Source organism: Notothenia rossii (assembly GCF_949606895.1).
Source record: "Notothenia rossii genome assembly, chromosome: 1".
In the NCBI taxonomy this organism is placed as follows: Eukaryota; Metazoa; Chordata; class Actinopteri; order Perciformes; family Nototheniidae; genus Notothenia; species Notothenia rossii.
Genome location: NC_136912.1, coordinates 78,996,609 through 79,008,471, shown reverse-complemented (window position 1 = coordinate 79,008,471; position 11,863 = coordinate 78,996,609). Strand labels below are relative to the sequence as shown.

General features: G+C 40.4%; 1 protein-coding gene across 2 annotated transcripts in view; it reads right to left on the bottom strand.

Annotated features, from left to right (window-relative positions):
• Nucleotides 1–11,863, bottom strand: part of LOC307041344 (3',5'-cyclic-AMP phosphodiesterase 4C-like) — a 94,794-nt gene that overhangs the window by 72,535 nt on the left and 10,396 nt on the right. Inside the window, exon 3 of one of the 2 annotated variants that reach the window (XM_079684688.1) lies at nucleotides 7,614–7,822. In XM_079684688.1, the coding sequence (XP_079540814.1) occupies nucleotides 7,614–7,822 (209 nt within the window). Of the gene's footprint in view, nucleotides 1–4,084; nucleotides 4,602–7,613; nucleotides 7,823–11,863 lie in introns of those variants that run through there. The other variant, XM_079684689.1, reaches the window with a different exon arrangement.

The window sequence follows — 11,863 nt, the reverse complement described above, 5'->3', positions numbered from 1 at the left end:
CCTCCATCATGAATGTTATTATTATTATTATTATTATTATTATTCACTTCTGGGTGAGACTGTGGGCAACTGATACTGATTAGAGGTGACAAAGTAACAAACAAACTTTTATCTAATCTGATTCATATTGTTCTTTTGTCACCAACTGTATATTAAATGCCAGAAAGATACAGTCTATGTGGCAGGTTTATATAATAATATATATTTTCATTATTTTTTTTCAACAGACATAACATCTTCCAACCAATGAATGTCATACAAATAAACCAGAAAGATTCATTTTGGATGATCGGCTAGATATCAGAATATAATTGAATATGTAAACCAAGAGCTCCCTGGTAGACAGATGGCTAAGGTCTAAACCACATAACGGCATTGTCTGGTTGGATTTCAGCATCAAACGCCCCTCTCTATGTGCGGCCTAATGTATTCAGCTGTCAAAGATCCAGGCTCAAATGCCAAAGAAAAAAATAAACTCTTGATCGACTTAAATCATTTCACAAGGTAAACAAACATTGGACAAAATAATACACTTTTAGAAACCATCTAAATGGAAATATACTACCGCTTGGAGATGGTAGCAGGAAGCATGCATCCGTCCAAATAGACAAGCTAGAAGAGACGTTTAGGTGTTGACTGATGTAATGCACCTATAAATACCAAAAGGGAGAGAAGGTGATTTTCTCTTCACTCGAAGACGAGTGCTGTCAAGTGTTAACATAATGCAAGTCCATCTTATATACAGTACCTGATCAAATAAACCAAACACAATACAAGGCGTGTGAAGAGGGTAATACCTAAATACATGTTATTGCAGAGTTCATGCTTCACAGTGTTGAAGCCTAAATAAGCCTTAATTAGAAAAATAATTGTCATCAGGGGACAAAAACAGCTCCGCCACTCGTGTGAGACGAGTCGCAGCGTTGCTTGTTGACAGTAATCGGTGTATGGGAAGCTGAAGTGCAAGTTGTGTTCGTGCCTGTTCAACTCAACCAATCACAAGGATGTTTACTGACTTTTGCATCATTTTCTCTTCAGTTCCAGGACAAACATATAAGCCAGGTGTCCAAATGTGGAGGTTGAGTGTATGCCACTAACTTACTGAACTACAGAACATATAAACATAACGATGCAACAGGAGAGTGGGTAGTGTTTCCCTCAAATCTCGTTAAAATGGAAATAATCACAGTTAAAGCTAATATATCTCAAACAAGATTTTCAATATGTCGCTGTAATAAAATATCCATGTTTTTGCTTTCTCCTTTTCTTCATGTGTTACCTTATTTCCAATATGTCTTAATAGCAAAGACCATGCTCTTTTGTCAAATGAGGAATTGAAAAATAACACGAAAACAAGTCGAGGCACCAACACTAGCTAGCTATCAATCTTTTTCCTTGACAGCGCTTGGGTACAATCGAGGTAAGGATTGACAGTGAAGCAGAGGAGCTCTGTATCAGCCTGACTGATGAGGTTTAGAGATCTGTTTAGTGTAACTACATCACTCACATCTCCTCCCTCATCCCTCAAAGTACAAAGAGTATTATATAAGGCCATGCCTGAAGAACAGGTAGAACAGTCCATCACAGTGTTGTTTCTGGGGCTTTTACTATGATGAACCTGTCAGGACCAAGAGAGAAATTACAGCTTTCCCTGCTTAGTTTCATGCAGGGAATCTGATTAATTCTAACAATCAAGGAAACTCAATATTGTAATTGAATGCTTTATGAACTTGAAATAACATCTACTTGTAGGAGGTTTTGAAACAAGTAAAAATGCAATATTAAACACTCCAGTAATGTGTTTTACTAAACCCAAATAACAGGCCAGCAACAGCAGGAGAAATGTGTTCTCTCATTAAGCCTCCTGCAGTGTTGACCAAACAACATCTATGAAACGTCCCCAAGGAAACGGGTTATTGGGTGCAATTCATTCCCCAACAATTTCCTCCACTGCCACATCCTAAAGGCTTATTTGAGTGAGGGCAAACTGTGTGAGTTGACAGGCTCACGCTGGTGTTTTGGAAATCAATGTTTTCAAAACGCCAGAACTATCGCAGATAGCAGATAATGCAATGAATAAGGAAAATGAACAATGCATACATAATTACAGTAATAGTGTATGCATTAGACATCGAAATAAAGCCATGAAGCAATGATGTCAATAGGTTTGCTATGACTGGAAGCACTTCAAGCAACATTTAAGCACTTATTGGGAACATATTGTTAAGATTAACACACTGTTTAGAAAGAAAACAAGATTCCTTGTGAAATATTGAATTGGTTATCTTTTCAGAAAGCAAACTCTTAAAGACGGCAGAAGCCTCTGTCAATAGGATTATTCTAGCAGGTGATAATGAAAGCAGACAAACTTGACTCCTAATTTACTGATTCAATATCTTATCTTAACTGTGTTGGCATTTAGGGTAATGCTCAGTCTGAACCCTGAAAATGTCATGACTCCGTTTACAGCCCATCTAATGAATATTCAGTGCTTCATCAAAGCTCTGAATATTCATCATCCATTTATAACACCATAGTGTAAAGCAACCCAAAAGAGTCAGAGAGATTTTGCCATGGCATTACAACAACCAGCAGAGAATGATTGATGACCCAGGCATAGGCGGCGCCAGGGGGGCGCTAGGGGGTAATAAAGCTCCCCTATAGCCATAGCACCCCCCAAGCACCCCCAAGAAATGTATGTCTTTTTTTATTTTTACGTGTGAAATTCATAATTTGAAAAATTATTGATTCGAAAATAATATGCCACAGTACAGAACAACTACTTCTGGGTCTCTGTGTTTCATTCAAGCTCTGCGCGCGCGCGCACGTGCGTGCGTGCGTGTGTGTGTGTGTGTGTGTGTGTGTGTGTGTGTGTGTGTGTGTGTGTGTGTGTGTGTGTGTGTGTGTGTGTGTGTGTGTGTGTGTGTGTGTGTGTGTGGCAGGCGCGCATTTAGTGTGATTAAGCAAGAGAGAGAGAGAGAGAGCACACCGTGCCAGGGACCGTGTTGTTAGCATCTGTTTAGCTAGCTGCACTAACGGATAGAAGGAGCTGTTTCTACAACAAGGTGAAGGGAATGTCCTCTCCTCTCAGACTGAGGGACTCAGGTGAGCTAAAGGACGCTCTGTTTAGATCGTTAACTTTAGTCCAAGTTATCTCAGTGGGTCTCAAACGGTTTGGTCATGATTTATGTAAACAATTATTTCCGAGGCACACCTTTATATGATCATTATAGTTATAAAAAAAATAAGAGAATAAATGAAAAACAGTTATGAAATACTATAGTAAAACAAGAATAAACTTTAAAAGGGGAGTGATTTGTAAAATATCCATAGAGAAAAAGTACATCTGTTTACAGTTCTGTTTCATATGGGTGTTGAGATGTATCCATAGATTTAAAAAATAAAATAGCACTTTTCCTTTGCTTACACCTATATGCCGTGAGCTGATTATCGAGCCTTCATTGTAACAAGTATACTGTGTGTGTGCGTGTGGGGAGTGTAGCGGTAGAAAATTCAACTAGCGCCCGGTAGATTAAGAGAAAACCCTAAATGTTTGAGAACCCTCTGTGAAACGTCAAGCTACCCCACAGCACCCCCAAAAGAAAAATCTGGCGCTGCCACTGGACCCAGGGTAAATGTTGTAACTACGTATGTGTAGTTTTTCTTTAAATAATAACATCTAAACATTAATCATTGAACTCCTGGACATCAGTGTCACCATAGGAGAAAGTCTGGAGATGTTTGGTGTTCATTTATACACTTTTAGATTGTGCCAATTAAGTAGCCTTATAAATGTATTCAGTAGGCTATATCTTGGCACTCTTATGATACTTTTCCATATTATACTTCTAAATCATCAAATGAATGCACCCCTGCTTTATATTCAACATTACATGTCAACAGTCCCGATAGAAAAATAAAAGAGGAGCAGTAATGGTCAACTCGGCTTAATAACTAGATAATTGCTTCAGTTTTTTTTCTATTTGGCTATCTGTATCTTCATAAAGCCAACTTCACTTTATTGAACGTTTATGCCAATTTAAGCAGTGGTGAGTTTATACACTTCAGAGAGGAAAGGGGTTACCGTCTCATCGGGGAGGGCCAGGACATGCGGGGCTTCTTCAGCCCGGGTCGCAGCTTCTCCAGGGTCCGGTTGCGGCACAGGTAGCGCTCGGTGTCCGAGTGGAAGCGCTGTTTGATGCGTATGTGGGTCCGAGGCTGCCGCCACAGATGTTTGGGCGGCTTGGCAAGCCCTGCTCCCTCTCTGCTCAGCGCGGTACACTCCATGTTCTACTTTGTTTTTAAAAACGAGTTTTGAGCGAGGAAAAAGCGCTAAACTGCGAGTTTAAGCAGGAAGCCTTTAAAGGAAAAAGAGCTGAGCACGTGGCATGGTGCTGCGCTGCTGTCCACGAGCCGGAGTGCTGAAAGCGTCTCAGTCAACACCAACTCTCTCTCTCTCTCTCTCTCCTCCCTCTGTTGTCTCTCCTTTTATAGTGTCAGCATCTCTAGCTCTGCTTCTTTATCTTCTGCGACTCTTTCAATCTGTTTCTCTCAATCATCACCAGCAACATGAAAAATTAAGTATTTCCACCCAGTTTAAGACTGCAATCCGTTAGTGTTGTCCAGAGTCCAGCAAATATTTTTGGGTGAAACATGAATGAATTAGTCAACTGACATTCAACTGATGGATATTTGTTTTAATCTTGATTTTTTTCAAGAGAAAATGTTATGTTGCTTTTTATTGTTTGCTGCTTTGGATTAAGAGACTTAATCTCTTTCATCAGAGTAAATAAACCAAAAGCAAGGAGTCTGATAAACAAATTGTGTACAAGGGTCGAGACCTCACAATTTATTTTGTAATTTAAAGGGGACCTATCATGCAAAATGCACTTTTATACATATGTGTCCCCGGTGTGTCAGGGAACTCACAAAGTGTCAGAAAACGAAACCCTCTCTTTTGCTCCGTACCCAAATCTCTAAAAACGGGGGTTCAACCGAGCTGATCCAGATTTGCGTCCGATTTGGCGTGATATCGGCAATGCGGACCCACGGCACCATCAGAAACGTTGCTATCAGAAACAATGCGCGACGTGTTTTGGATATAATATGGTCTTAGTTTACATTAGCAAGCATCGCTAACACTCAGAGCTAACCTGTACTGGAGAGAGTATGTGTAAAAAGCAGGAAATAACAAAAGGAACTCACCTTGTAAACCGGCAAGAGAAAAAGCATTTGAGCTCCATACTGTTTCAGAAATAATCCTTGATGTGGTTTGGAACATGATGGCGTTTAATCACGGCAGCATTTAGCTGCATCTGCCGGTAGAATTCTGAGCAGGTATTAGCTCCCCCTCCTCTTTTCTTTTTTTTTTTTCGAGCTAAGGACCCCGAACCTGCAGTTCTCTAACAGGGTTACAACAGAGGGATATGAGGGATGTCTAAAATGTATGATCTGTTTAATATTTTGAGCAAAACACATCATAGACACGTTTTTTATTTATTTTTATATATCCGAGACCCATAATAAATGCCTAAAAATAGCATAATAGGAGACCTTTAAGCAGGCGTTGTAAAACATCGATTTCAGATAATGGCATTGTGAAACCGAAAGCTACTCCTAAATGAAACTCTTTTGGCAAAAAATCAAGCCGACCTCAAAATTAAACAATTTAAAGGTTGATAATGGAAGTCATTGGAACATGTCCAACAGAGCGGTGTTTGAATAGGTTTGAGTATGTTTTAATTCATATTTTATTTCTTGCTGGCTTCATGCCATATATCCTAATAAATCAGGAACTTGAAGGAAAAGTATTTGCTCCCTCTGTCATTAATGTCTGGACAGCACACATACGGACACCCACCCCCACACCCCCCCCCCCCCACACACACACACACACACACACACACACACACACACACACACATACACACACACACACACACACACACACACACACACACATACCATGTATACATCACTTCAGGGGACATTACATTGACTTACATGCATTTCCTGGAGTCTTATCCTAACCTTAACCATAACCAACACATGCCTAACCCTAACCCTTACCCTTAACCTTACCCTAACCCTAATCCTAAACCTAACCAAGTCTTCACCCTAAAATTAATGATTCCCCTCATGGGGACCTCCAATTTGTCCCCATAAGGGAAGCGAGTCCCCACACAAGACTGTGTAAACAGATTTAGGTCCCCACAAGTATAGTAATGCTAGGCCACACACACACACACACACACACACACACACACACACACACACACACACACACACACACACACACACACACACACACACACACACACACACACACACACACACACACACACACACACACACACACACACACACACACACACACACACACACACACACACACACACACACACACACACGCCCTGTCAGTGACAGGTCTCTGTATGTTGCTGCAATTACCAGGCATTTTGTAAAGGGAAAAGGGCCATCATTATTTCATGAAATCACAAAACGTGTGTGTGTGTGTGTGTGTGTGTGTGTGTGTGTGTGTGTGTGTGTGTGTGTGTGTGTGTGTGTGTGTGTGTGTGTGTGTGTGTGTGTGCGTGCGTGCGTGCGTGTGTGTGTGTGTGTTTGCATGCAGAGCTGTTTACTTCAGTGTCAGAAAGCTCGAGTTGCTCAGACAGAAAGTCTTCCGTTTCCTAGGTGTCCACTTGAAATAAACAAAACACTGAGATACAACAGGGGAATCAGAGATAATGAGTACAGGTTACTCATCCTGCTGACCTCACAGAGAGGAAGGGAGAGCGAAAGAAAAACAGAAGTATGTCAGAAATAAATGTAATTACCGGATTGTCATGGTTCCATTTGCTAATTTTACATCACACTAATATGGCGGTGTCCATCAATCAGAAGATCATCGGTTTGATCCCCGGCTCTTTGGCCAAATTGCTTCAAAAGGCAGAGCCCTAAGTATGTGTGTGTGAATAAGCATTAGATTCCATCATTGTATGAATGTGCTCACATGCACTGTAAAAGAGCATTGAGTGGTTGCAAGTCCATTAAATTGATCAAATATTTTGGAAAAAAGCATCTGTGTTGAGCTCAACACTCATCCTTTTCCTTTGTGACGCAGGCCAACAGATGCTCCAAATCAAAGCTAAACACACAACAACAACTCACAAGATGAATTCCAGCAACAACAACAAAATACCTTATCCGTTTCAGAGGAACATTTGCTACATGGTCATCAAAAGGCAGTCAATAGTATTATAAAAGCATAATAACCCACAGCTAGAGTGATTCATCTTCAAAATACTTGCAGTAATTATACTAACCTGTTATCTGAGAAAAACAAACGTAAAAACCAAGCAATACAAAACAGCATGAGAGGCTGTAGTGTGTGTGTGTGTGTGTCTGTGTCTGTGTCTGTGTCTGTGTGTGTGTGTGTGTGTGTGTGTGTGTGTGTGTGTGTGTGTGTGTGTGTGTGTGTGTGTGTGTGTGTGTGTGTGTGTGTGTGTGTGTGTGTGTGTGTGTGTGTGTGTGTGTGTGTGTGTGTGTGTGTGTGTGTGTGTGTGTGTGTGTGTGTGTGTGTGTGTGTGTGTGTGTGTGTGTGTGTGACTGACCGGTGCTCATCATGACTGGCCAGTGCTTGGGTGTACAGCTCCTCCAGTCGCTCCAGAGGCAGAGTGTGTGTCACTGACGACCGCCGGGTCTCCCATGGGTCCTCCTGGCAGGAGTGTCTCCTCCACAGAGGAGGCAGCAGCAGCGGCCCGGAGAAACGCCGGCGCACCGCCTGGTGGACCGCAGGAAGAGAATCCCGGCGACCCTGGACCTTGAGGGAAAGAGTATGAATACAGATAAGAAATAGCTTGTATTGCTGGCAGTATTTTTATGATAGGGACACCCCCCTCACCCCCACACACACACACTTCAGATGTTTGTTGGATGTGAAAAATATCCAGATAAATTAAGCTGAAACAAAAAACTATAAAGTTGGATGAAAGTTTGGGAGTTGTGTAAATGGGATTGACATAATAAAGGGTTGCATCAAGTTTTAAATGTGTCACAATCTCCGTATGTATAGTAAGTATGTATATTAAATCTACATTACTAGTACTGCTCAACATACTACTTTATACAGTATAACTATAGATGTATTTAATGCAGGATGGATGCAAAATGTACCCAAAAAGTATATTGTGTGTTTCAATCAAGTAAAAAACAAATAAAAAATGACTTTAATGTCCCAAAAGCATTATTAACCCTCATCTATCAGTAACAATTATGTTTGAATAACCTTACTCTGGATGTATAAATGTTTTATGTTTATAAATAATTGAATTGCCCGAATAACAATTGTCCTTCCATAACAAATTAAATTGTGAAATGATGTAGCTGTCTTTATTTGAAATGTTTCAATAAATAACTTGAATAAATAATTAAATTACACGCATAAATCCACAGATGTGTGTCATCTGCCCTATCTGCCCTGTGGGCAAAGCATAAACACTTCACATCTGACAACAAGTGAGTGCTTTGTTTGTTTCCTAAACTGGCCTTTTTTAACATGTTCCTCCTGCCAATCCATTTGAACCCTATGAAGCCCTGTAATTGCAGATTGCAGCGTTTAAAGACGACAAGCAGAGAGGCAGGAGCTTTGTCTTCTTGACAAACACTTCCATGGCGATATTCTGCCTGTGTATGTGTTTGTGTAAAAAGTAGATAACCAGGAAGACTTTTTCTAATTAAAAAGTGTCATACAGGATAGAGGGAGCCAAACAAAAATCCATGCTCATCTTAGCCAAGGCGGCAGAGAGCCTCTGTTTCTTTGTCCTTTGTGCTTCAGCAGAGTTAACAGAGTTGTCACCTGGTGAGAAGTGTTCGGAGAGAGGTGCTGGGTATTGATCTGACATCCTACAAGCTGCAACAGCAAGTCTCACTTCACTGCTCTGGGCCGTCAAGTGCCAAAAACCAAAACATGGCACCATCAGGACAACTGCCTCCTCAAAACACACCCGTCACTTCAGACGGTCTTTGTCTCTGCTGCTATCGGATATCAATACAACTTTTTTAACCGACTCTTCAAAAAAAAATTCTCCTGGGTTCTTTCTCAGTACAAAGGAACATTTGTTAACTGTATATTGATCCACAAACGCGGCGTTACTGCATTCAAAGGTTGAATTATGCTTGAGAATAAGTTGTACTACATGTTGAGAAACCTCGTTAGAAATCTTAAGTGTTAAAACCTGATCAGAAGGGCCACATTTGAATTTGGGGTGAAAAACTTCTTGTTATTAGTACAGGTGCTGACGCAAATGCTTAAACATGGGGATTACGTCAAACATTTGAAGACAGTCTTTCCCGGAAGACATTCATAGGGTCACACTTGGCTATCACATGAAAAGTGAGAAAATATGTGTGAAGAATGTAAGAAGAGAATTTCTCACCTCTAGGAATCTAAGCTGTAGAGGTGCTGTTGATATGAATGTCTAATTATTGACATAGACATATATTATTATTATTATTATTATTATTATTATCATTATTGTTATGTGACGAGTGAAGTGTGTGTCAACCAAAAAAACTCAACATCACAGAGGATATATTTAATGCACTGCAGTAGCTTCACATGTACACAAGAGAGCAGGTTACTCAGAAAAACAAGTTATTCAAACGATCATAAAGCTGTAAGCAGAGACCTCTCTCTTACCACGAACCAATTCTGAAATTAGGTTTTTATTTTTGTGTCAGAGGGCACAACACATTCATGATCAGGCCTTGACAGAGTTACATAGGTGCCTAGTAACACAGTATGTTATGAGTCTACACATAAAATACTAAAGCTAACAACCTTTTTTGTAGTTGTGGTTTTTAAATGTTTTTTTTATTTGATGGAGCACGGGCCACTTTTAAAGATTTACCTGTTGTCTCTGTTGTTTTGTGTGTCACAATGGATCCCTTGTCTAACTAAGGCTCAATCCCAAACCACGCCCTACACCCTAAACCTTACACCATACACCCTACCCCTACACACTACCCCTCCGTTTGCGCGGTCGCGCGGAGCGTCCGCCACATTAAGTGCTGTTCCAAACCAACCAGTGTGGAGCGGTGTGGAGCGGGAGTGGGCTATCAAGCCATCAAACAGCGAGTCTGCAGCAGTGCTGACTTGAGACCGGTCTCTACCTGACAAACATCCACTGATAAACTGCGATGTTAACAACCTCATGATAACCTCATAATGTTTTAACTTAGGATCATACCTGTGTTTAGTCTAGAAAAAGGTAAATGTGTGCATTTTATTATAAATTTGAGTGTATTTACAGACTGTTGCAAAAACGAACTAATAAAAATCAGGTTTAAAACTAAAAGAGCTTTACAAAAAAGTAACACAATGAAAGATGTTTGGAGTTTTATTTTAGGTATTCATTTTCATTTGTTGTCAAAGAGATACTGATTTGAAAATGTTGTTACATACAGTTACGGCATTTCCTGTTTCTGCCGGAGAGAGGGGAATTTGTCCCAAAGCTTGCCGCTGTATTTACTCCCTCCATCTGACAGGAGGGAGCCTTGTTGAGCTGGGAGTGTCACTTCACAGAGTTCACTCCGTCACGGAGGGGGAGTGTGTAGGGCAGGGGTTCCCAAAGTGGGGGTTGCGACCCCCCGGGGGGTCGCGAGACCCCGAGTGAGGGTCGCGAGTTGATTACAAAATTAAAATGGAAAATTAAAATAAAAAATGTATTAAAAAAAATTGATTAATTTTTTTAATAATTTTTTTAAAAATTATTATTAATAATAGCGTTTGCATAGACATTTTTCTCAGTATTGCAGCATTTTTGTTTTTTCGAGCAGCACTGATCTCATATTTTCTGTCAAGCATTGACATTTTTCAGGTGTGACATTTTCAGCTGACGACAGCACGATATTCCTTTTTACAGCAGCACATTTCTGGTTTGCCTCAACATGTTGCTTTTGGGAGTTTTTCTGAGCTGAAGGACACGTTATTCTCCAGTCATTCAGCAGCAGAGAGGAAGCAGCTGGGTTTCTTATCACCTGGCGGATCCCCTGCACACAGGAAGTGAGAATAAGAAGGAGGCTCTGGTGTGTGATCAGAAGGGACAGCAGGTGCTCCACCTCTCAAAAACCAATGAGCTAGTGGGAGTCCACACTTCTCTATTAATCAAGAGTGTTTCAACACTTATGACTAACACTTTCTCCCAAAGTGTGTGTCATGTTTCCAGCACAGTGTGGCAGGACACAGTTGGAATCAAACCTAAAAACCTCATTGCATCAGCGCTCAAGTCGCCAAACAGTGACTCATCAAAGCTCAGCTCAGAATAGAAGTGTCCGGTAGTAATAACATCAAAACAACAGCAAAATCATAACCAACATTTTTGGAGGAATTCTTATCAATTACTTAGCCTACTGGTGTTGAATTGAATAAGAGAAGAAAGCTCTGGTTTTCTCGCTTGACTCCACAATGAACGCAGAATAACAAAAAACACAGAAAAGTCTTGATGTTCTGAAGAAAATGGGTGCCATGTTAACCAACAGCTAAACATCTACACACACACACACACTCTCAAACTAAATAATCAAAGTCTTATTAATCCAGCAGTATGCTCACATCTTTCTTTGACGTTCATTTTGACTAAAATCTTACAGTTTAAAGTACTTCAGCTTTAACAGTTTCCTGCTCACGATTTCTACGGAAGAGATTTACTCCACAAATTGTTTGAGGGTTTGTAGAGGAGGTTTTTTGCTCTTTTGTTCATTCTGGAGGAAGTGAGAAAAAAATCCAAGTTCTCTTCAGAAATTCAAGGTTAAGTAATTGATGTACACATCATCTATTTGGATGTGAACTATTCTTTTAAAA